The sequence below is a fragment of the Rutilus rutilus genome, assembly GCF_951802725.1.
Source record: "Rutilus rutilus genome assembly, chromosome: 6".
NCBI classification, from domain to species: Eukaryota; Metazoa; Chordata; class Actinopteri; order Cypriniformes; family Leuciscidae; genus Rutilus; species Rutilus rutilus.
Genome location: NC_140214.1, coordinates 30,649,914 through 30,677,292, shown reverse-complemented (window position 1 = coordinate 30,677,292; position 27,379 = coordinate 30,649,914). Strand labels below are relative to the sequence as shown.

Genomic DNA, 27,379 nt, shown 5'->3' with positions numbered 1-27,379 from the left:
TTAGTTAATTGAATGTGTGGGTATGAAGAGGAATGCACAAATCATTTACACCTGGTACTAAGATGCGTTTCGGTCGATCGGGTCACAAGTGGACGACGCTAAATACAGGTGTGCACAAGGTTAAAAACGCTTTGAGCTTGTCCACTTTCGACCACTTCCAGAAGTAGTCAAACTCATTAGATCGGATTGCTTTCGTAGTGTAAACGCTCGAAAGCACAAAAGACCATCTACTCTCCGCCTACTGCAGACCCAAGTTTGGTCTGAAGACGAAAATGTACCATGCACAATGTTCTCTCACCATTCCTGATTTCTAACAAGCACTCAAAGCTATCAGAGCCGTATGATATGTTTGAAGGTTATGCTTTCAAAGCTAGCTCGCTATTGCTAGCCTCTCCGGAAATCGCCTACCCTACCTTTGAGAACAGAAATGAACCAGAAAGATAAATCATAATACCCGAGTCATGTGGTGTAGAAAGACTTTTCACATACTTTTATTTCCACAGTTCTCCTCTAACATTTTTTACATTATTTAAGAACAGACTGTTATACACAGATACTGAAGCAGGTCAAGGGAGGGGAGGTGAACAGAACAGAACCCAATACAAAATGGTCTACTCAAAGCACAACAAAATGTATGTGTATAAAATAACGTGGGAGCGTCGCGCGCGCGACGACCGCCACCGACTCGATTTCTTGTTATTCTTTGTCTTTTAAATAGATTAATAAAAATACAATCTTTTCATGGACTGTGAGGAAACTGCGAAAAATTAGAGGGATCTAAAGGCGTGATGATGGTTGGGCAGTTTTTCACAGAGGGCAAACGTGCCACGAGGTCTTTATTTTCTTCTTCTAAAACAAGTGGCCAGGGAAGAAAAAAAATAAATGGCACACGGCAACTACCACTGGCTACTTTTCACCATATATTTGAATACTCCACATGATCAACAACAGTACACATTGAGAGAAAAGAAAAGAAAGCTCTCCGCGAGCGCAGAGAGCGTGAACAACGCCTTCCGGATCTCAGCTGGTCTTCTCCGTGCTGTAGTGCTTCGAGGTTTGGGAACCTGTCGGGTTAAGTGGAGTGGGGGGTTTTTTCCCCCCAATTCGCCGTTTAAAAAAAAACAGGAAATGAACGTAAATAAAGTGACAACATCATGTAACGGTCGTAAGAGGAAACAAAGAGCAGCTTCTAGTGAAAATGGTAGCCCATGGCAAGAGACACGTATGGGGGTCGGTCAGCTGGGATTTTTTCGGAGTTGTGAGCGAACCTCCTCGATTGGTTAAAAACCTGGTGTGAATCAAAGACAACAGTCTCAGCACCGAGTTCCGTTCCTTGTACTCCCGCCTCATGAAAATAGCTCACACACAAAGCTTCACTTATAAATATTTCAACTACAGACGACATTTTGCACTTTAACGCGAGCCCGCCCTCCGCCGATGATGATTCCAGAGCCGGACGCTCCTCTGAGAGGTGCGTCACTCGACACCCGTCACTCAAACGGCGGGAACAAAGGGAGACGTCGAGTTGCCTTCTAAATGTCCTGGGATTGGGAATGTCGGTGCGCCATTTCTTTCTTTCCTCTCGTTTCTTTTGATTTGAGATAGTGTTACTTGACGAGACCTGGTAAGGTTTGACAACCGCGGCAGGGTGTTGCCCCCTCCCCCCCACGAACCCTCCCCCACCCCACCCCCCTCCAGCAGCGGGTCGGGGCGAGGTGCAGCACATCTGCGGTACCCTCTCGCCCAGACATAAGCATTTCTTTGACTTGGATGATGGAGTCATGCACAGAATGCCCTGGGGGCTGCGGCCCAGCCCTGGATACTAGCGCTGGAGCTCGTCCCTGTCATCTGTTGGCAGGGAAGTAGTTGGGGTCCAGGTAGTTGTAGCCTGTGCTCTGCGGTAAGCAGTAGTCTCTGTCCACGAAGGTTTCGGCCGGGTAGACTGGCTCCAGTCTGTGTGTGGGCTTGTGGGTCTCGGTTTTGAACAAACTGAAGGGGGCAGACAGAAAGGTGTGTGGTTAGGACAAGACTGTTGTGCCAACGTTCAAGTTAAAACTGTGGAAGTTTTGCGCACAAACTAAAAGAATTGCGCAACGCCGCCTTTGATTCTCCAATGGAAGAGATTGTCTTGTGTCAAGAATTTCAACTAAATAAATATTTGAAAACAAGTTATCAGAAATATCAGACCTCAATGGAGTTAACACTTTCCCCGCCAGCGTTTTTGAAAAACCGACAACACAAGTTTCATGGCCCCCAGAATATTTTGTATGAATATCTGAACATGCATACTATCAAAAGAAAGAACAGAGCCTCTGCTTTAAACAAACAATAAAAAAAACTGTTTTATTCTAGATTGATGCATTCTTTTTTTCTTTTTTTTTTAATCAAGACTTAAAATGTAAATAAGTTTAATGAAAAAAAGCTACATTTTGAGCAAAAAGCTGAGAAAATTGCGTTTTTGTCACAGACTACATCCAGAATACCGATAATCAAATCATAGATGGTAGATCGAGTCCAGCAACATCCCCTAAAGCTTCACAGTCCTATAGCTCATCCAGGATCGACATTTCATTCATTAATATTAGGCAGTTTTGATTTATATGCGGTTTAATGTTGATGATCATGTTATTTTACATATGCATCTGCTTACATATAATATTGCTTGTTTCTGCTGCTTCTTCACGTCTTTTGATCTGGAGATTCAGCACTCTTTCAGCCTAATAGCGCACCCTACCGTATAACAGTGAAAAAAATGGAAAGCCGGAAAATTCCATTAATGGCGGGGAAAGAGTTAAATGCTTCAATATCAGTCCACAACATTTTCAACACTCTAGTTTCAGAAGTAAAAACTTCATTCATTTTCTACATTCTACATGATAATTGATTTTTAACAATATAAACCTTTAAAGGCGACCAATTGTGAGTTCCAAGGTATTCATTACATTTATATAGCGCTTTTCTGGGTACTCAAAGCGCTTTACATAGAAGGGGGAATATCCTCAACCACCACCAATGTGCAGCACCACCTGATGATGCGACGGCAGCCATATTGGGCCAGAACGCCCACCACACACCAGCTCAATGGTGGAGAGGAGACAGAGTGGTAAAGAAGCCAATGGGTATATGGGGATGATTGGGAGGTCATGATGGACAATGGGCAAATTTGGCCAGGATGCTGGGGTTAAATCCCTACTCTTTTACTTTTTTAATGACCACAGAGAGTCAGGACTTCTCATCTCATCATCTCATCTAAAGGACTGTGCTTTTTGACAGTACACACCTCCTCCAGCAGCAACCTAGTTTTCCCAGGAGATTTCCCATCCAGGTACTAACCAGGCTCAACCTTGCATAGCTTCAGTGGGCAACTAGAATATGGAATATGCTGTTGCTGAAGCCATCCACTTGGATTACTTATTAACTTATTTTTTTAAATAATTGTGTTTGAAAAACTACATTACCCATGAAGCTGTACAGAATATTTCACCAATAAAGACTTGTGGCAAGTAAAAAAAACAACAAAAAAAAACGAGATTGTAATGATTCGGTCTCACTATACTGTCAAAATACTTACACACACACACACACTCCAATAAACTTGTCAGTTGCAATGCTTCATGGGATTGTAGTTTTTCCCTCAATAAAGCACTGTCTTGTACCTTTGTCTTTTTGTCTGTTTTACAAATACTTTTTTGCAACAAAAAATGTATGGAAAAAAATACTTCTGGAACCAATGCTGGTAAAAAAAAAAAAAAAGAAAAAAAAAGTGTTTATAGAAAAAGCATTTGCAGGCCAAACCGACTGTTTACATGCACATCAAATTATGTTTAAGGTCTATATTTGGGTTGCAGTCATATTTCCAACACAATGGTCATTTGCATAGAGCCACAGAGTCAACAGAACTCTGAGAATTTGTTTTCTTACACTACTGCTGAAAAATCAGTTAGCATTGTGGCTTTGTACATCTAAATTTAACCCCACTGTGTGTGGTGCCTAAAGATCCCCAGCTCCATGTTTGTTTAATGAGGCTGTGACTCACCAGTCGGAGCAGGTACTGCAGAAGTCCACGGCGTTGTCCTGCGGACAGTCCTGACAGTGCCACCGTGCACCCTGGATGGGCTCCATGCCACACATGTCACACTGAGCGAGAATTACAAGCAAATGTGAAAAAACCAAAAGCGCTGAACATGACAAACAGTCACATTATGTTGTTATACAGTTGTCGAGGAGCCAAAAAAGGCCTTGTTCTTCATGGCTCAGAGAGATGGTATTTATCGCTTGGAATAGGAATAGAAACCGGCATGGAGACAGACTGCTAAATGTTATGTGTACCTTATAGCCGATGTGCTGCATGAGAGCGCTCTCAGCCTGGATCTCCTGTAGTTTCTGCTTCTTCAGTTTCTTCAGCTCCATCAGCTCCTTGTACTCCGGCAGGTGCCTGAGCTCCACTGGCACCCCGTCCTCGTCCTGAAACGTCACAGCAGGGTCAGAACGGCACAACACTCTTCGCCACATCAGCTGTCGCTATTACAAAGGCCTATTCACACAGTGTCTGAATTTTTAGCACAAAATCAAATCTCTACCCCAACCCAAAACTCCTTTCCAACGAGTCTGGAATATAATACTGGGTATCACTTTATTTCGATGGTCCACTTTAGACATTCTACTAACTAGAAGTAACTTTGCAACTACATGTCAACAAACTCTCATTAGAGTATTAGTAGACTGTTTGGTTAAGGTTCGGGTTAGTAGAATAAGTTGACATGTAGTTGCAAAGTTAGTTACAGTTAGCAGAATGTCTAAAGTGGACTATTGAAATAAAGTGTTACCTAATACTGCAATGACACACTGTTTTTGTTATTTTTTTAGGTCAGGTAGAGGCTACATTTCCTGATCCTGTTCTCTCCTCATTTCCTGATATCTCTTCAGTCACAACATAAATAAAAATGTCAATTTGACAATTAATCCAAGTATTATCAGACACTTTGGTAACACTTTACAATAAGGTCTCATTTGTTAACATTAGTTAATGCATTAACTAACATGAACTAACAATGAGGAATACAGCTGTTGCCATTTTTATTAATCTTTGTTCATGTTAAATTAATACAAATACAGTTGTTTATTGTTTGTTTATGTGAGTTCACAGTGCATTAACTAATGTAAACAAATACAACTTCTGATTTTAATAATGTATTAGTAAATGTTACTATGTCAACATTAGCTAATATTAATAAATGCTGTAGAAGTGCAGTTTATTATTAGTTTATGTTTACTACTACTGTTCAAAATTCTCACCAAGGCTGCATTTAATTGATCAAAAATACATAAAAACAGTAATATTGTAAAATATATATATTTTTTACAATTTAAAACAACCGTTTTCCATGTTAATATATTTTAAAATGTAATTTATTCCTGTGATGCAAAGCTGAATTTTCAGCATCATTACTCCAGTCTTCAGGGTCACATGATCCATCAGAAATCATTTTAAATGTTGTTTTGATGCTTAAGAAACATTTCTTTTTATTGTCAGTGGAAAACTGTTGTGCTGCTTAATATTTTTGTGGAAACCGTGACATTTTATAAAAAAAAAATAAAAAAATTGTTTACCATAAATGTCTTTAATGTCACTTTTGATCAATTTAATGCATCCTTGCTAAATAAATTTTAAAAATATATATATATATATATTTTTTTTTTTGTTACTGCAGGTATGATCACTGTCTGTATACTGCATTTAGATGGGTTTAGATTATTGAAAGGAAAATCTTCATTAGATGTTCTTTCCATGAATTGTGATGTCGTGATTTGTAGTAAGTCTACATTTGCTGCATGTAAGCTTCACTGATGCTTGGCAACACTCGACCGGTTATGTTCTCTGCAGGGTCCGCTGACCAGTGTCGCGTAAAGGTTAAATATCAGAGACAGAGAAAATGTCAAGCCACTGCAGTCAGTTCACAGTCACTCAACACACAGTTCAGCCGGGGAGACGCAAACATCGAGTCGTCTCTAATGATTTTGGCAGCGGTGCTTCTCAAAAGGCAGCACATCATTATCAAATGATCAAACATCAAGCAAATCCCAACTGTGGAAATGCCAGTTTGCAGTCTTTAATGGATTTCCTGTTTGAGAAAGGCCAGCAAATGTTTGCCAGAGGGGAAGAAAGGAAGTCACTATGATGAAACAAATGGCTTGAAACAAGAAACATTGCTTTCAAAAAAAGCCAAAAAAAAAAAAAAAAATTGTTCCATCCATCGATTTCTGGTATTTGTTTTTCCGTTCTCAGCTTCTAAATCAATATGCTTGGATATGATTAGTAAAACACTGGCTTTCACTTGTTAAATAGCACATGCATTTCTCTGATGATAAGCGACTGATCAATAACAGCCCACGCTGAACTGGGAACTGTCAGATTTAGTTGGAGTTGAATTGGGACTGACCGAATCATCCGCGCTGTTATCCTGGAGGCTGTTGAAGAAGTGAGAACGCTCGTCCTCATCATCCATGTAGACGGGCGGCTCGTATGAGGTGAGGAACGTTGAGGGCCTGTACAGGTGTTTATTGAGGTGGTGCTGTCGCTTACTGGAGGCCTGCAATTACAGACAACATGCCCTGACATTAAATATGCAGTAATTAAGAATTTTAAATGTTAAACTAGTGCTGGACAATCGCGATTAATCGCATCCAAAATAAAAGTTTGTGTTTACATAATATATTTGTGTGTACAGTGTATGATTATTTTGTATATATAAATAATACACACACATGCATATATATACATATATATTTAAGAAAAATGTGTTAATTATATAAAATAATCATGAACAAATCATGAAACAAAACAAAAAAAACATACATAAAAACTCAATCGGTACTTTTCCCATGGTCTCTGTTGTTATTGACTTCCAAATAGTTTCTAGTTGTTCCCATTGACTTGCTTTTCATGAAACTTTTGTGTGATCTATCTTTGAATCCAATAAATCCCAAATTTGTTCAATAGGATTCAAGTTCGGACTTTGACTTGGCCAACTGTGACTAAAGAGCTTACACATACTGGTGGATTAACAATAACAGAAACATAAAAAAATAATAATAATATTTTGGTATAGCAACTGTAGAACAAACCTTACATTGGTTGGTGGTCTAATAAATGTGTTGATCATTGTTTGTATGCATGTATGCATGCATGTATGTATGTATGTATGTATGTGTACATACTTACATACATACATACATACATACATACATGTATACATGTATACATACACTACCGATCAAAAATTTTAGATCGGTACGATTTTTAAAAGAAGTATCTGCATTTATTTGATTAAAAATACAAACAAAAACATATTGTGAAATATTATTACAATTTAAAACAGCTGTTTTCTATGTGAATATATAGTTAAGTGTAATTTATTCCTGTGATCAAAGCTGAATTTTCAGCATCATTACTCCAGTCTTCAGTGTCACATGATCCTTCAGAAATCACTCTAATATGATGAGTTGATGCTCAAGAAACATTTATGATTATTATCAATGTTGAAAACAGTTTTTTACATTTTTATTTTATGATGCTATGATGAATAGAAGTTCAAAAGAACAGCATTTATCTGAAATGGAAAGCTTTTGTAACATTAAACACTACCGTTCAAAAGTTTGGGGTCAGTAAGAATTTTTATTTTATTTTGGGAGGAAAGAAATAAAATAAACCCTTTTATTCATCAAGGATGAGTTAAACTGATCAAAAGTTACAGTAAAGACATTTATAATGTTAGAATATTCTATTTTAAATAAATGCTGTTCTTTTGAACTTTCTATTCATCAAAGAATTTTGAAAAAAAAAACTGTTTATATATATTTTGAACTGTTTTCAACATAAAAAATAATAATGAATGTTTTTTGTGCATAACATTTCTGAAGGATCATGTGACACTGAAGACTGGAAGCTGTGGCTTTGATCACAGGAATAAATTACAGTTTAAAATATATTAAAATAGAAAACTTTTTTTTATTTTTATAAATGCAGCCTTGGTGAGCAGAAGAGACTTCTTTTAAAAACATAAAAAATGTTACTGATCTAAAACTTTTGACCAGTAGTGTGTATATATATATAGCGCTGGTGAGCAGAAGAGACAGCTTTTAAAAACATCACTGATATAGACTACAGTAGACTTTTTTTTGACAATAAATAAATGTCACCAAAAATTTCTATTTCAAATAAATGCTGCTCTTTTAAACTTTCTATTGATAAAACAATTCTGAAAAATATGCATACATTGCAAATTATAAGACCAATTTACCTTTTTGCTGTACAAGCACACATTGGGTGTTCTGCCTGGTACTGGAATACCAGCTTTTGTCAGTTTTATGAAATATTTCTGTACCCTGCTAGCAACCTGTGAAGAAGAGGAACAAAGATTTGGTAAACAAAAAGAGCTTGCCCTGAATTCCCTGGTTAAGCTTTCCGACCATGGCTTTTTGATGTTCAGAATCTTGTAAGATTAGTGAAAAAGACAACTGGATATCTGCAAGGATTTTTAAAATCAAATGTAAAGCTTTTAAGACCTTTTTTAAGACCAGCACAATAAAAATTAATACAGAATGAGCGGGGTAGGGCAATGTCTATGGTAACATATTAAACCATAAAATGACTGTAAAAACATGATTTACAGTTCAAATTTTTACAAAAAGGTTTTTTTGTAAAGCCACACATTTTAGCCTTTAAACCATGATTTAAGAAAAGGGATGAGTAAATAGCATAATCTTACTAACTTAATTGTTCAGATTTTTAGAACGCACATTAGCTTCTTGCCGATCCACTGGTTCACATTTACAACTGTATTTATGCTGCGTAAAAATATGGGTCGATTTTCGCTTTGGTCTGAACAAAAACGGCAGACAGGCTGATTGAAAATGCAAATTCATTCTCTGGCAGTAGCGCTTATGGAATGGCAGAAATACAGTGGTTACCCTTGTTCATAGCCTTGTTCAATCGTCACATTAAGCCATATCGCGATTCCTGTCCCCAAATTTAAGACGTCTTGAAATTATAATTAAGACTTTTCTCATGCCAATTAAGGTATTTAAGACTTTTTGTGGACCCGCGGGAACCCTGTAAATAATAGAGTCCCCATTAAATGGAGCTGTAAGGAACTGAGAACTGGATGACTGCTTTACTGAGCAGTGAAAAGGTGACTAGAGACTTGAATGGCCATCAAAGCCAAGAGAAGATCATCTTCAGAGAGCATGACGGTGTAGAGCAGGGCCTGAAGACGCACCTGTTTGGCGGTCCTGTTGCCAAGTTCATCTGCGATCTTCTGCCAGCGTTTCGACTCGACCTCCTCAGGTGGGAACTTCAAAAGCAGCTGCTCCAACTTTTTCTACATATGAGACGTGAAGCCAAACCTTACAGCTCAAGAGCTACACAAAACTGTTCAGTAAAATGTGCAATCTAGTATACAACCATTCGCTTCAGTCCACTAATTTGAATGGACAAGTAGCTTTCTAAGAGTGCTACAACTGTTGGGACATTAAACTCATCTCGGTTGTTTGTTCTTAAAAGTTCACGTCCACTAAGAGCTCTTGGGTAATTTCGTACCTGCTCCTCAACGGTCCACAGCTGGTTGAAGGTGTCAGGTTTGTTCTGGTTGCACAGCCTCCCTCTGATAAACTGTACGAACACAATCAATCAGAACATTTAGGTTTAAAAAAAAAAAAAAAAAGCTCCAATAATTTTCTCCATAGGGAAAATGATTTTAAATGATAATTTAAAAACCTTTAAAGCCAGTCCTATTGTGAGTTCAGAGGTTGTTAATCGATGGTATATGCTTTTGCTTAAGCCATCTGTTAGTGTTCACATTATAATTTTTTTAAATAATATTGTTTAACAGCAGAATTTGTGGTGAAAATACATTACCCATGACTCTGTGCAGAAGATTACACCAATTAGAGTGTCACGGTTGAACAAATAACACCAAGAGCCTGTAGCTCCACCCACTCCCATGAAGCACTGCGCATGATGTAATCTAGTAGGTCTTCCTAAGCTCTCAAAATACTTGTATGTTTGTAGATATATGCATTTTGCAATAAACTTAATCTTAAAGGGATAGTTCACCCAAAATTAGGTTCTTTCTTCTGCTGAACACAAAAAAGGACACTTTGAAGAATGTTTGTAATCAAACAGTTGATGGTTCCAATTCTCTGGAAATAAATTACTCCCGTCAACTGTCCGATTACCAACATTCTTCAAAATATCTTTTTTTGTGTTCAACAGATGAAAGAAACTCATACAGGTTCGGAACAACTTAAGGGTGAATAAATGACAAAAATGTAAATGAATAGTTTTATATTTCCTCATAATTATGTAATTTGCAATGCTTCATGGGATTGTAGTTCTAACCCGCACTACTCAGTCTTGTACCTTTGTATTTTTGTCCGATTTTCAAATACTTTTTTGCTTCAAATCAAAACTGATGCACTCTATTGGCTTTTGGATTGGATAATGAGATCTACTAAGATTTCCTGATCTACAGAGAGACCAATGGAAGTGCTTTATTCATAAAGTTAACATATATACACATTCTGTATCAAAGCGAAGGGAACATATCTCCCACTGGTTTCCATAGATACCATATTTTCTCTACATGGGCTGCATGCATGAACATGGGCATGCTTAACAAGAGAGATGGAAAGAACTGACTAAAAGCTAGTTTGTCTGAACACAGCACTTCCATAAAGCAGACCAGGAAAAAGAAAAACCATTGAGACACTGATTTTTACAGTCATTTGTCATCAGCACGCTTGCAGCGCATTCCATGTTGAAATGTTAAAGCAGAATGAATATGGCTGGAGATATTATGCTCTCAGGGAAGACGTTGTGTATGCAGAACACATCCGAGTTCATGCCCTAGGGGATGTATGTGTACTCAGATATATGTGTTCATGCCCATGAACACATATATAACAAGAAACAATGTCAAGTTTAAATGTTAGGTCTTGATCTTATTATGTATCAGATGCAGCGGTGTGTGATGAAACATGGTGAAATCGTAGGTCATGGGGAACAAATGAGCAAAGCAAAAAAGAGAATCTGTAATCCCATGTTCTCCTCTACAAAACACAACATGCAGGTTCATGGAGTCAAGGTGTATGTAAATGATGACAGAATACAAACGACGGTAAGTACGAAGACTTTATCTGAGATTACCTGAGTTCTGCTACTGGACATGCTGTGTTCTGGACCGTCGCTTGACGGCAGGGAGGAGGAGTAGACGGATGAGGAGTCTCCCTCCTTCTTGGAATCCACAGGACTTTTTGGTCGAGCAGGCAACCCCACTACAGAAGACAATGAGCATTTTAACTTTGGCATGATTCCTTTTCCATGCATTTGCCATTGAACAGACAAACTCAGGGCAGCCGTTGGGTTAAACACTTCACTATGATGAGGGGGCCCACTAATGATAAAGAACGATAAAGAATATCTAGTGCATCAAGTCTACTCTTTGGTTACGAGTTGGAATCATATGATACAATTTATTTAATTTTTTTTAAAGTACTGACAACAACTTACACTTCCCTTGTTATAAAAAAGTCAAATGATCTGGTACCTTGACACAATCTTGAGGGTATACAGGAGCTCTATGACATTATTTGTTGTTTTACTGGGGACTTTTTTATTGCATGTTTCCATTTGTTGTTCGCAACAGAGGACTTTTGTGTAGGGAAAAATGTTTTTCAAATATTATTCCAATTAAAAAAATTAAAGCAGTTTTGTTAAAATATTTTTGCATCACCCTGACATTTACAAAAATATCACAATGACCTTTAATAAACAATATCACCCCACAAAAATATCAATATAAACTTTAATATTTTAATATTTAACATAAATTATGTCATTGTAGGGATGAATTAGGGCTGAAAACTCCAATTGCGATTTTTCTGATGAAAACTGCAATTAAAAATGCAAAAAAAAAAAAAACCTTCAGGTTTGCTGTGCTTTTTGTAGGGCTGCACAATTTGGCCCAAATTAATAGTGATTATATATCAATATGACTATAAAATAATAATAATAATAATAATAATAATGGTTATTTTATTTTTATTATTATTATTATTATTATTATTACTACTAAAAATATTAAGAAACATTATTATTGTGATATTTCACTGTAAAAAATTAAATAAAAATAAATAATAAGTACAATAAATAAGTATTTAAGAAAAACAATTTTAGTTTCATTTTACAGTATAATGACAATAATTTCACAATAAAATATTTTTAAAAAATATTTTTACTATACAATTTACTATAAAATTACATAATTAAAATATAAAATGTTCACAATTTCTTCCTTTTTAAATCCAACTTTTGTGTGTTGGCAATTGTAGCGGATTATTCCATATTGCGATTTCATTTTATTTTATTTTGATTAATCGTGTAGCCCATTACGAATTGCATTTTTAATGTATTTTTGGGCCCACTAAGGGCTTCTATTATACATCCTACTCATTGGACCCGGGGCCCCTCCATAAAAACATACGCACATAAAATCTTTCACAAAAAACTGGTACACACCTTTGTCAAAGATTAACTGCAACTGCCGTGTTTTGCGCTTCTTGTCACAGAACTCCCTTTCAAAGTCGCCACGGCCTGAGGTGTATTGGTCCCACGCAATGACCGGGAGCTGGACCACTCTCTGGGGGCGAGGCAACCCCATCTCCACCTGTAACAAAAGCAAAAGATCAAAAGCATTACATTCTCAAACCAGAATACATCACTAAGTATAACAGCCATTTCAGGCATCAGCAACGTAGGGCCTGGAGGAAACTTCTGTACCTGTTTCTGTAGCTGGTCCACAAAGGCGATGGGGTCTGACAGGGCTTCCTTCTGATGCCGTGCCAGCGTCTCTAGGTCCAGGATGGCTTGGTTTCGCTGGGCCTCCAGTACGCTGATGGTCTGGAGCAACCTCTGATAACTAACATATAGGACAGAGGAGATGCCTTGTACATTATTAACAGCTGATGCTATTGCATCTAACCATCAAACTTTCAGCAGTTCATTCATTCATCATTTAATTTTAGTACAGCACAACCACAAGCTTTACATAAGAAAGCCTCCATAAACTGTTCCCATAGAAATATATATTCTATAAATAGAAATATTTCCTGTTCGTCACGGGGTGGGTGGGTGATGACTGACAGCTTCATGCAGGAACCGGCCTTTGTGCTTCCACCGGGAGATAGATGGACTAGTTGTTCATCATGGAAAGCTCATTTTTAATTGTTTAACACTTTTAGCGAAACATTTTTTAAATTCAAATAGTGATGGTCAAACTCAGGAGGTAAAACTAATTACGAGAAGTGCATTTTCCCCCCCTAGAAAAATTAAACCGATCATTTACAACAAAGAATAATGAAACACTTAAATTAAATAATAATACAAAAACACTAGAATGGGCAACAGGATTGCAGATGTACGATTATTATTGTTGGAAATAGAGGTATGACAAGCCAACAATCACTATTCTTCTCTACTAGATTCATGTTATATAATAGTTGCCTGTGGTTCAAACAAAAAAGAAAAAACATAGGATTTTGTGCCTCCAATATATGATTTGGGATTCAGAAGCTCACGTTCGAAAGAGCTTTTTTAGATTCATCCTGTACGTTATGAAGATGACGTTGCCTGAGCGCTACAAAGCTTTGACCTTTTCCCTGCGCGCCCTCAGGAAAAATAGGATCCACAAATAGGAGCACGAAAAAAGGCAGAGAAGAAAAAAAGCAATTAGACAAAGATGCTCCTCTGAGCAGGAGATCCTGCCTACTGCTTAGAAGTTATCTTATTCAGAAGCTCAACAGACCTTGTATAAATCAATCTAGCCTAACATGGCATGAATGAAAACCAATTGATGACAGCAATCATTTAATCTCAAACAGAATTCATTTAAAGGACTTGCTCCATTTGATTTGCCTTACTTGAGGGCAGCTGACTAGTTTTTCTTCAATTTCCTTGCCGTCTAATAACTTAGATCGCAAAGGAGCTGTTAACAGCCTCTTGATTCAGATGCACAATGAAGATGGGCATGTAGCACTGCAGGTTGGGGAAAGCAGCCAAGGATGGCAATGAGCCCAAAACTGACATATGGCTGGCATTTCACTGCCACCTATGGGTTTACCATCTGAAAGGCAGGCTAGATCACTAATACCAGACAAAAACTAAACAAATATATAGTGATATGGGCTTCATACTGTGCCATTTTAATCTGTACTGAATACCACACACTTGGGATTCAGTAGTAAAACAGCTCTCAATAAACTTAGAGAGATACATCTTTCCAGCTGAGTAGCTTTTAATGTGAGGCACTTAGAAGCTTATTGTGTGGCACCCTACTTGTTAGTGGTGCTTGTTAAGGCGATCATCACTATCCCTTCAACTCATACTTTGGTTTAGAACAAACCCCTAACACCATACCTCCACATCAATGGAGACCTCAAACCTGAGGAGTGCTACTTTTTAACAACAAAAATGAACCATCACTGAACTTACTTAAGCTGGAATGTGACGCTATTTTCTTCTAGAAACAAACTTTGTTGCATTATTTTCCTGTTATCACTGTAAAGCTGCTTTGAAACAATCTGTATTATAAAAAGCGCTATATAAATAAAGGTGACTTGACTATCAGACGGCCATTTTCGCCTGGTACTGTTTCACCATACCCTTACACTAACCAACCACCTAGCGACTATCAAAACACTCTAGCAACGTCCTAGGAACCAAACCAGCAATGCTTTTAAAAAAACACTCTGAACATTTTAGCAACAGCCTGGATACCAGAATTTCCTGGCATTGTGGTTGCCAGTTTTTGCACAGACAAGCAACAACCCTCATTTGGTTCTTCAAAAAAGTAAAACTCTGCATAAATATATCTAAAGTTTGAATTTATGTCAAGCACACAATAAATCCTAATTAAACAGAAGAAATGAGAACGATTCATTGTAACAAAAAATAAAAAAAATTCAGACAGGCCTCATAAACTGACATGGCACCATTCCCTTTTCATTTCTATTGACCGACAAGCCAATCCAGCTGGCCGCTCCTGATCCCTGCACTCACACTGTGAGACGGGCACATGCTGAATAAGTACGACCCAGGACAACCTGTTCACCAGCAGCAGGCTTCCCCTCGTTTATTACCTACCACTGTCCTGGAGATTACAGCAGCTGTTGCTCATTTTCTGCTAGCACAGTTGACTATTACGCTACAGAAAACACGTATGCAGAGTTAAGCAGGAGAACACAAAGATGCGTATCTGGGTCAACATTCCTGTCTTCAAATTACAAAGCACAAACACTTTGAAAACTAAGAAGGCAAAAGACAAGAGCAGGATAGACAAATCAAAACTTGAACTGCTTGGTACTGCTTGGCTTTGACAATCACACAAGTTAAAGCACGGCAGCATGCTAATTCTTTTCAAAGCTGCAAAACACACTGAATCTGGAAACTAAAATATTTGGACCTGAAAAGTACTAGTGGTACCACCAATATGCCGCTAAAGTTACCAGAACGTTATTATGCATCATCTAGGGTTTTCTGATTGGCTCTAGACCTTTGCTATTTGGTTTCTCATTGGCTAAAGTCAATGAGAAACCAAAGGCTAAAGGGTGAAAGATTTTCCCATGGAGATTTCACAATGGGTTCAAATTGGTCATGCGGATTCGCCACGATAACCAACAGAAAGCTGCTTGGTTTGAAAATGACTTGTGAGTGAGCTGTGCTTTATACATTGCTACACTATTGACAATAGATAATAGACCTTTTTGCACACAAAATTTAGCACAAAAAATTTCACTAATGTGACCACACCTCAAGCCTATGGTATTTTTTTCCATCTGTCAGTTGACTGAAAAGTACTCAGCTCCACAAGCTGCATGATTCATGTCAGTTGCAAAAAATATGTAGTTTTAATCCTTCATATTTAAAAAGTTTAATACTCCGGGTTTGTTCAAATCAGGAACAGTATGATGAACAGTAACAATGGTGCTTGCCATAGCAAACGCCACAAATTAATGAAAACAAAAGGGCATAAAGAAGACAAAGCACATCTTTGTTGACCACAATTATGAAAGCAATGACGACTTCAGACAGGATAGCATAAACCTGAACATACTCTTTGTTGTGTTTGAGAGCCAAGTGATCAGACTCAAAATAGTAGACATCTGGATCCTCCTCTTCCTCCTCATCTTCCTCAGCCTGAGCGGCCAGCAGCTCTTTGGTGGATCTCGACACTCTACTATCCAACACTCCGACCTCTCCACTGACGCCTGCTTTCTCTGAGAGTTCACTGTCTGCCTCGCTAGAAAGCCCCAGTGCATCATGGGGAGGCTCTTTATGGCTGGTGTCCTCCGAGAAAAGAGGAACCAGCGTGGCCTCCTCCTTCAGCGAACCATTGTCTATGTGCGGGGAACTGGGTTTGGGGGAGCTGGCTTTGAGCCCACTACCAAAGGCAGCGCGGCGCGGTGAAGTCCTCAGGGTGTATCTGTGTTCTTGAGGCTCTGTGAAGGAGGGGGGCTCCGTGGGCAGCTGGGGGGCAGCCAGCATCGCCATTTCTCCTGAGATATTCGAGCAGTTGTCAGAAGGGTCCTGTGGCTCAGCCTGAAAGCCACCATTGGTGCTCTCCTCTCTCGCGAGCTCATCCTGAGCCTGCCCGGCGTCCCCCACGACGTCCACCTCTACCTCCATCTCGGGTTCCCGGGACAGCACGGCCTCGGCAGCTTCCTCAGCCGTGCAGTTCCTCTCACAGTCAATCTGAGGGCTGTCGGACTCATTGGCTTGCTTGGGGTGAGGGGATCTACAAGGCACAATAGGGTCAGGGGATGAGGGCGCAGCCTGGTTGCCGTTTAACAGTGAAGGACTGTTGTTGAGCGTGGCAGGGGAGGCACAGGGCACCGCGGGTAAGGCTGCAACTTCTGAGTCCTCGTTATAGAGTTCGGCGAGGCCATTGGTGGCCTTGACGTTCTCACCAGCCTGTGGGGGAAGGATGATCTTCTCCACCACGCTGTCCTCTTTCTGCTCTGCCTCTTTGTCGAGGCTGAGCTGAAGGGCCGTGGACGCGTTCGATTTGGCGTCCTCGTCATTTTCCTTCAGTGCAGCGGGATCAGGGCTCTCCGGTTTGAGAGAAGGTTCCTCCTCTACCCCCTGCGATTCACCTGAGCGAGGGCAGCGTTTGGCCCTCTTCAGGGCGGGGGAGGCTTCCGGCCCACCCCCGGCCCTCGGACGCTCGCAGTAGTCCGATTTGTCCGACTCGTCCTTCTCGGAGCTTGGCAAGCCCCGTTTTCCGTAGGAGGGCAAGGGCTCACCCTCCGCCTTGCTCTCGGCTACCTTTCCGACCTGTGCTCCGGGCTGCTGGTGCTGCTGACAGTCCTGCTTCTTCTTGGGTGAGCGGGCTCTGGGCACAGGAGGCGGAGAGCTCTCTTCCGGCTGGGCGATGCTGCGGTTCCTGAGGGTTCGACCACAAAAGTTCTCATCCAATCCATTTATCCCCACTGATGATCTTGTGACGCGCGAAGAGCGGGACGCGGCCATACTATGGTGGGTGCCTACTGTCTCCTCATCGTGGTGCTCTCTCCTCAGCAGCAGAATGTGGGCACCTGAGGGACACAACGAGAGAATACTTACAGACCATTCAGATTCACAGTTAGAGACTATTGAGAACGTGAGACTATTCTTAAAGTTTATAATAAAATTAAAAAAGTCAAGATTTTTCATTGCCCTGCAAATGATACATTTTATTCTTAAGATATTTGTGTCAGAGCTTCACAAAAAGAGAAGTAGTTACAGCAATTTACAACCATTTACTGAGTTAAGCAAAAAAAGTGAAAGTGTCCCAGCTATAAATATAACTTATGACCAGTGACCACTATGAATTCATAAACACATTTTTGCTGAACACAGTGACATACGGTGATCTGTTTGTAATTTTCAATTCATTCTATTAGCAAAAATCATTCTTGCCATTTCAGTAAAATCTTGCTTTTGTTAGCCAGCTTGATAACTTGATAACTCATATTTAAAAAACACATTAAGATGATTTATCAAAACGATAAACATATGATGGGCTAAAGAGCCAAATATGGAAAAATTAAGTAAAAGAAAAATGTTAGCAGCAATTTTAAGATGTGAGCTAAACTGTTTGCTGGATGTTCCTCCACAGTGGATCAATGGATTGAGATGGAGCAGGAAGAGCATAACTGATGTGTCAAGAATTAGAGTACATTCTTGGAATATCTGGAATGTTTCTAAGTAAAAGTTCCACCGGAAAAGGAGACAGACATCTTTATTTATAGCTGTATGCTAGTGAAAAATATTAGCTAGATCTCTGAAGGAAATGTGAGAGATGTCTGCAACCACGATGTCAAGGTGCTTTCTTTACTGGTTCAATTCAAAAAGATCCCGTCCATGTCTCAAATCCCCATTTTAATGCAAGTCTAAAGGTTTTTATTTATTTGCTTGTGTGAAAAACCTAAAACAAACCTCAAAACATTGCACAACAAGACCTTTGTCTAAAATAGACAATTTTATCGATTCTTCTCATTAGCTACTTAAAAAAAAAAAAAAAAAAAAAAAAAAGATCAAATTTTGATCATTTTAGCACAGAATCAACTTTGCATTGCTGCCCGTGATCGCATCAAGGATCAGACAAATCTACCTGGGTAGATCTGCATACAAAAATTCAATAAAAAGTCAAAAAGTTTTACACCCTTGTATCCAAATATCCTTGTTTGATTGGAAAGACAAAAGGCTACTTATGAAACTGGGCAAATGGGCAAAACAAATCATGGAATCACATAAAAACATAATAGGCCTTACAACAACTACATGCAATAACGTGATATGAACATTTTACATTTACATTACAATCATATTCCATTCACGAGAGAAGATCAAAATAAAATATATGCTTTCTGATATTCTGCATCAGCTTTCAATTAAAACGAAGATGCACAAAGGTTCAGTTAAAATGTGGGAACTATCTGAAAAGTGTGGAAGACATTTTAACATTTAAACTTCCCTTAAAAATGCAATACTGTTCAAGGCATATAATTTAAAAGCATAACAGTTGAACGTCTAAGCAAATTCAAAATTAGAACTAAAATGTTGTTGCAACCATAAAGAGTTATGGGCCGTTCACACAGAAACGTTTTTCCATTCCACTGCGCTACTTTTCCATCGTTTTCTATGTAAACTCGCTAGACGGACGTGTTTGACCGTAACATTTGCGTCTAATTATAAGCGGGAGCGACCAGCCAGCAGATGATTCTGCTTGGTCTTCAAGCCGTCCTCAAAAAGCTATGTTCGCAAATCAATTATTGTACAAAAAAGAAAAAGAAAGATGATTAACTTTCAATGGCCTCTCATTTTCAGGAAGCCATAGGTCTACGCAAAATATGGGACAAACTGCATTCCGTATGGGTTTAATAAATAATGCTACTTTAATGTCTTAAATACAGGATGATTCCGTATTCTACAGAATGGTTGGTAACCCTACTCTCTAGTTTAAAGGCATATTCACACCAAGAGTGATAACTATAAAGACAACTACTGATAACTCTATTAGCGTCCACACCAGCAGACGATATTGTTTTGTTTATTCTAAGTGCACGCTGCAGTGCTGTCGTCTGCTGCTTTAAATGCTCGTGCTCTTTAAAGCAGGATGGATTCTGATTGGCTCTCATTGTTTATAATGTTGATCAGCTGGAAAAAAAAAAAGTTCTAAAAGTGATTACAACAATACTGTTTCTCTTTACCGTTACATTATAGTCAGGTGTGGACTCGTGCGTTATCACTATAGTCGTCCTTGGTGTGAACGGGCCTTAATACTTTGGGGTATGTGCAATAGTAACAGTGATGACGTTGCAATTAACAAACATCACTAAAGTTATTTTTTGGGGTATCTTGTTGTTAATGTGCACAATTTCAAAGGAACATCTTTATCGCAAATTCCTCTTGCTCTCACAGTCTTTGGGTTTGGTAAAACAGAGTCAGACATACACCAAAGGCAGAATAACAACCTACGGGTTGGCTATGATCTACTGTTATCTAATATTCTATAAATATGTTTGATATTCAGAGGTTATGAGAGTTTCCCCACAAGCTATCAATCTACTTATCACACATGTGCTGGCTAGGCTTCCCTGGTGCATTACTAAAGCTGCAGATGTGAAGGGGGATGGTCTGTATTTAAGCTGCCTCTTATGTGAGCTATAAAAGTGCTTTCCAACAATGGCTACTACAACACAAACCTTCAGTCTTCAAAGAGTGATAACGGGTCTCTCAAATTAAGCAGTCAGTGCTCCACAGAAACCTTTTACCAGGTACCAAAATTACACAAATTTACACATTTTCAACATTGATAAACGCACATCAAAAATAGTAAACAGAAGCTCAAGCGTTCTTGCTTGACGTGTGAGAACAAACCGTACTGAACAAACCCCATTTGTTTCTCGAGCATCCAGCAAGCACGTTTAACATGCTCTATGTATGTGCATTGATCAATGTTTATGTATGAATAAATGCTTAAATTAAATCTGTTCATCATACAAGGTAATGGATTATTTTTTCGATCTATTTATGAACTTGACACGCTAAAGTTTTGGTGGAATGGACTTTCAATTGGAGGGACAGAAATCTCATTTAAAATATGCTTCAAATATAAATAAAAGTCTTATAGGTTTCGAATAACATGAGTGTGAGCAACTGATGACAATTTATGGTAATTTATTTAATGTTATTCAAAAGAACATTTACTGGTAAATTCTCTCAATTCACTCACCACTGGCAGGTGTGGCAAAAAGTACATTTTGGACCCCGGGTCTGACTAATGAAGCAGTCAGTCTGAAGACCAGCGCATACAGAACATGATACATTGATATGGGATAATGGGACCGGTGAACTCCACAAAATCTGCAATGTAGCAGCAAAAACTGCATATTTCAGCTGGGGACTGAAGGGAGACTGAAGACTGAAGCACTGGCTGGTACTGTCGTCGTCTGAATTACTCAATAATTAGTGTAGTACCAAAGTCAAATATAAGCTCGAAGTGTGTGACAAATTAGATTACACTGTATCAAATTCCTCAGTCGCCTCCATTATGCTATGGCCCTGCAAGAGGATACGTCTAGTACATATGCAGGAGGGAAAGGGCATAACTTTAGCCTGTCCTTGAAGTAGAAAACACAGTTTTTGTAAAAACGCATTTCCATTACAGATTTGCGCAAAACGTTTGCGATATTTTCAAAATGTCGATAAAAAAAACTATTGTGAAATGACGCTGTTTCCATTAACCGACGTTATGTGACTAAAACGTAATTGTTTTCCTCTCGCGAGAAGTAATTCCAACAATTATGGCGATGGATGTTGGTAGGTTTACGGATATCCCATCCACCGCACAAGCCATTATTATTAATGGAAGGAGACGTAGGCGTGTTTTCCAAGCTTTAATGGCAAGTTAAGACCCTTAGCCTATACTTGTGAGCGGCTGTTTCTGGGTGTTTCTCCCTAATATCTGCTTCGAGGTCTTGATTGTGGCATTTCTTTGTTGTTTAGGCTATAATCCAGTATTGCCGTAATTCTTTTGTCTTTTATGTGTTTAATAAACAGCTCTGTCTCATCTTCTGTCCAAACATACTGCGTCATCTACGTCATGTGACTAATGCGAAATATTCCTTTTTTGAACTGCCTGAAAAACCATCTCATGTGAGCGTAAAAACTTTTTGCCGATATATGGGAGTTTTTGCGAAATTGACAAAAACATTGGCCATATTTTAAATTTACAATTTCAATTTGCGCAATTTGAAGGGTAGTGGAAACGCGGCTAGTGAAAAAAAAAAAGAAAAGGGATTACTTTGAAACATTCTCACTCTAATTGCTAGTGAGTTTTACAAATAGTTACAAAAGTAACATTGAAATTTTGAAGTAGCAACACTGAAAAGTAATTTTCTCGTAAAGCAAACTCCAATTATCTTTCTTTTATTTACAACTTACATCATTTTTACAATGTATTTCAAATTAAAAAGAGCACGTCAGCTCCTCCAGTCCACACAATCGCTGCCATGCACCATTAGTGTGATCTGAATGATGAGAAGCTGTGAATGAGATTTTGCACTGCTGACATTGGTTTTGCCGGAGAAACGAGAGGCACCTGAGGAGAGTCTTGCACGCAGCCCTTATTCACACTCCACTGAAGCCTCCTGGTGAGTGTCTAATGTGATTTGACCATGCATATAAAAGACGAGACGGAAAACAGACAGATGGGGTGTTGTCAGGCATGAATACTAAAAGCACTAAAATGGTTTTAAACATCATTTTCCATCACTACCCATGCCAGTTTAACTACTACTTTTCCTCTCTCTAAAAAGACTATAAAAGACCTATTTTTCCACACAGCAAATCCAGACCTGTGGTTTAAGCTGGCACAAACACACACAGGCTGAGGGATTAGTTACAAAGGAATCCGCTTTGTTTACTTTTCCCGGTTTTCCTATCTATTGCAATTAATTAATATAAAAAGAATCAGAAAAACTGATTAATGAAATGAGAGGGAAAAGCTCTTGCTCACGGACTAATGTCATCATCATCACACATGCTTACAAATCTTCTGACATGACTCATTTGTGCATAATGAGGTTATCTGGGAACTCAAATATGAGTAAGTGGAGGTTAGGCTCTGGCTGATCCTCCTGATATGCCCAATAAAGGAGTAAAACCCTAAATAACAGAGTATGATGGGTAATGTGACAGAGCACAATCAAAGCATTTCATTGTGTGAGTGAACATTAGAAAATTCGTATTAAAGCAGTGGTTCTCAACCAGGCGGCCCCCGGCCAACTTCCAAGTGGGTCACAGAATGACTTAGCAATTGAAATTAATTGATTTAATCCTTATGATTTTAAGCACACACAAATCAAGATGCAAATTGAATTCATGTTTCCTTTTTTCCTCTCAATAAATTGAAATCTCGGAACTTCTGGAATCGCAACATGAATTGTGGTTAATTATTTTTCATATATCTACACTCCCAGTTAATTAATACATAGCCTAGTTATTAAAAGCTTTGTCTAAACGACAGCAGAAATATCAGATAAAACATCTCAGCCAATAGAGCGCTGCAGGGAGCATTAAAACACTTCTGGTTCTATTGCGCTGAAGTCAATGGGGTTTTTGAATGGGATTTTTGGTTAAATGCCTGAAATAAGGTCTGTGGTCAATACAAGCTCAAGATATTCTCACGTTTTATTCGACAACATAAAATACATCGGTAATACCCCTTTGTCACGGTACCAGTAAAATTTCATGGTTCTCTGTACCAATTTTGGTACTATAGCAAAAACTATTTTAATTAGGCCTAACTATTTGGAAATTGTTCTAACAAACCTTCGATTCACGAGACAGTCGGCAGCTTCCTCTTGACAACCCTACACCTTTGTGATTTTTTAAAGCATTTACTTGTATTGAAAAAAGTGGATGCTAAAATGGGACTAGAGAGGTTGTCAGGGACACCAAACTTTCATGGATATTTACAAAAAAAAAAGTAAAAAAAAAGACTAAAAACAGTGGTGGTGCTGACTGGTGGTGATGCTGAAATATTGCGACCGTGGTGTAGTTCGTTTATAGCCAACGTTTAGCTTTATACTTTTGCCGATGGTGCTTCAAAATTCATAAGAGTTGTGTTCACTTGTGAAGATCATCATGATGAACAAAATGTGTAAGAATGAACAACTTTTGTTGGTCAGAGAGCTTATTTTCTGCAAAAATCGAACGGAAAATTCCTTTGTGGATTTTGTCGAGGGAACCGGCGTGATGCTAACTTCCAGGTTGACCTACAAAAATACGTCATCACTGCAGCAATCTACATGGGGGGCCTTTGAATATTGTGTTGGGCAATGGGGCGCCTTCAAGTTAAAAAAGGTTAGAACCACTGTATTAAAGGGATAGTTCAACAATATTGCAGTTGCGTATGTACGCATTCACACCGGACACGTTAACGATGTCACAACGGTTCTGACGCCAAAACTGGCAAATGCCATTTCACTCTTGTCTTGACCAATTGCAATGCGCCAGGTTTAAATAAGTGGAGGTGCAATTTAGGAGCTACAGCTGAAGACAAGATTTCAGGTTAAAAAAAAAAAGAAAAAAAAAAGAGTCGTGTGGTTCTTTGTAAGTATTACAGTCACTGGTATGCTTGTGTGTTTGGAACATGAGGAGGACTAAATAATTAATTGAGTCCCTTAAAACGGCACTTTCAGACAAAACGTATACATCTTTTCTGAATAAAATCAGCTAATAAATGTAAAATTGTAATCCAAAAAAAAAAAAAAAAAAAAACACAAATGGAGATGTCAGTTCTGGCTTTGCTCAGTTTGAACAGATCCAGAGTCTCTGGATTACAGGCAGCATTAGTTAACACTAAAGACACACTGGAGAGATCACTCAGACCCCAGGAGCCCATCTGTGCAGCGGCTCTTATTGTTCTTATAACAGCCAATGAAGATGCTTCATGTCCTCTGGCATTGTCCAGATACAAAACTGAACAGTTAAAAGTAGAAAGGGTAGGTCACACATTATGTATTCATCCTCAGATTGTTCCAAACCAGCTGTTCATCTTTTTAATAGGACACCATAAAAGCGCCATCAAAGTTTGACTTGTGCACTCATTCTAAATCTTCCTGATTTGGACTTAAATTTAAGTCTATTTAAATGGCTCTACCTGTTCGTTTACGACAAATCATTGACTTCAATGCTGGAACTGCACTGGCAACGCACCTTTTTGAATATGAATTGAACGAGAGACCCATGACCGCTGACCCAAACCCGCCAAGTGTGAACACACCTTTAAACTTCAGTCTGTTCATCATCTGACTTTAGAATTAGAAAATACTACTAATTTTCTTTTTTCGAGCTTGACAGTCTTATCTCTGCTACAAAAGATTATTTAACCTACAAAATGCGCATTTTGTGTTTTGCTGAATAACAACATACAGGTTTGGAACAAAATGAGGGCAAGTAAACCATGACAGGATTTTTATTTTTGGGATGAACTTTATTATTTTAATATTATAAGCAAGTCAGCACATGGACGTTAGCTAAAATTGTACTGTTCTCAGTAAAAGACACAGGCATGTATGATGCCTCAACATGAGAAACTGTACATGGAAATACACTGCAATTCAATTTACGAATAATTCAAAATATGCATTTTTAGGGCTACAACAACTAATCGATAAAATGGATAAACAAAATAAACAACAAAAAAAGATTCAACATTGGGCAGGATGTGAAAATCTTGGGAATTCAATTTTATTATTATTTTATTACAATTATCCGATTAATTGAAGAAATAAATCGACAGATTATAATTGAAACATGCTTTTGATACTTTATTTGAAACAAACATTATTCCCCTTTATTATTATTATATGCATTTTAAGCAATTTCTCAGGTCTGTTTGTACTACCACAAGAAGTACTCAATTAACTGCCTGAAAATATCTGATTACTCGATTAATCGCCAAAAACCGACCAATTCACAAAATAATCGTTAGTGACAGCCCTAAACTTTTTATTTTACTCATGTATTAGTAGGCCTAAATGTTAAAATTAACATATAATTAGATTAATAAATCCTGTAAAAATCTAGCTCATTCTTACTTCATGTTAACTTGGCTAATGAAACCTTACTAATGTGTGTTACCACAGACACTAGTACCTCGGTCACTGGCAGGTGACAACAGAAACTCAAAGGGGCTGGGACATCCCAGAGGAGTGAGAGGAGCGCCAACTGCCCCCAAACTCACTCAGACTGTTTTATAGATATTAATATATGCGGTTGTCATTCTGCGCGCGCTCTTGAATTCGAAACTTCCTGAATAATCTTTCAGCTCGCGCGCTTGACGAAGAACTTTAAATTGACACGTGCTCGCCAATGAACTCACAAAACAGCCCAGCTCAGTCCGAAAATATGACAAAGCGGAGAAAAGCGCTCGGTGCAGCTCAGCATGTTTTCCCAAATTGCTCGTCGCAGTGGTTTCAGAGAACCCAGTTTGGCTCAGTGATTGAAAAAAACAACAACGATAAACCCTCATTTAAAACCTGTTCTCAGAATGAGATGATTTCCTCAGAAACGGGTTTGCCTTCATAAACCTGATACACTAACAAACAAACAGCGACTTAAGCACTACTGCATATTATTAACTCACCGTTGTTTATCTGTAAACCGTATCTCTTTCAATAGCTTTTACCGGGCCTCTCCGGCAACACAGACCGCATCTGCGGCTCGGCATGATGTGCAGCCCGGCTGCGCCTCCCAAAAACACCCGTGCAACTTTCTTCAGCTCTGCTGATTCCCGATTTCTCAACTCTTAAATGAGTCTTTAATGCAACACGTTTGCTTCATGCACTCAATAAAATATTTCATAAAAACATGTTTATAGACATAACTAACCGCTTAACTGAACAAAACAAATGTGTCCGCAGGGTTTTAGCAGCTCACATGCTAACGACTGCATTCACAGGAAGCGCAATTGCACTTTCATTTTGCGCCGTACACAATAAAGCACACTTGTCGTGTAAACGGTCAAGCGACATTCAGAAACAAACAATTCGACGACAAACAAACAATTTTTCCCCCCTCACAACTCAGCCACTAATTAGCATTTTGGCTAAGAGCGCTAATAAAAATGATAGAGGCTCACTTTAGCATGCTAATGCTAACGAATTTGGCGCACCCTTTTTAACGCACATTCAGAACACTTGTTAACGAAGGGAATATGTGTTTTTCCCATGTAAAATAAACGCAACCAGCTGAGCAGGAGATTAAATGACTTTTGAAGACGAAAGGCCTAAATGCTGAAGCTAACAGGCTAGCGTGTAACAGTGGCAGCGTGCACATACACAACTGATAAGCCGCAACAACTTTGCCCATCAAAATCCGCTCGAACTGCTACAATTGGAGCGGCTTCTGCACCGGACTCTGCTTTAACTTCGAGATAAACTCGGGGAATTGGACTTGAGTGACGGATAATTCAATGTAAAAGGGTTTATGAAGCTACAGAATTACACTTACCTCACTTCCGCAAATCGTTTGCTGCACATTCGGCAGCCGCCATGTTTTTTTTTTTCTCTCTCGGTGCTGCTGTGAATGTGAATCCCACAATCCCGCTCTCACTGCGATACTGTACAGGACAGCAGCCGCGGCCCACACGCTCGCTGCTTTCATAATGACCGGCTCTCAAGAGCTCTGCTGTCAGCACCGATCTCACCGACACTTTCAGCCTGATGATGAGCAGCATATAGTACTGAAGAATGCAATATTAAATGCTATTGA

At 38.8% G+C, this 27,379-nt stretch overlaps 1 protein-coding gene across 2 annotated transcripts; it reads right to left on the bottom strand.

The window, feature by feature from the left end:
- Positions 1–467: 467 nt before the first annotated feature.
- On the bottom strand, positions 468–27,285 carry zzz3 (zinc finger, ZZ-type containing 3). 2 transcript variants are annotated; one of them, XM_084412350.1, is made up of 12 exons: positions 27,119–27,285; positions 16,170–17,649; positions 12,839–12,977; positions 12,578–12,725; positions 11,207–11,334; positions 9,599–9,670; positions 9,279–9,380; positions 8,301–8,396; positions 6,441–6,590; positions 4,330–4,464; positions 4,037–4,137; positions 468–1,989 (listed from the first exon to the last, which is right to left on the bottom strand). In XM_084412350.1, the coding sequence occupies exons 2-12, from the start codon at positions 17,582–17,584 to the stop codon at positions 1,845–1,847; spliced, it is 2,631 nt and encodes an 876-aa protein (XP_084268476.1). In that variant the 5' UTR covers positions 17,585–17,649; positions 27,119–27,285; the 3' UTR covers positions 468–1,844. The 2 variants fall into 2 exon arrangements, with proteins under 2 accessions (XP_084268476.1, XP_084268477.1); XM_084412351.1 differs by lacking the exon at positions 27,119–27,285 and adding an exon at positions 26,253–26,455.
- Between the last annotated feature and the right edge of the window lie 94 nt (positions 27,286–27,379).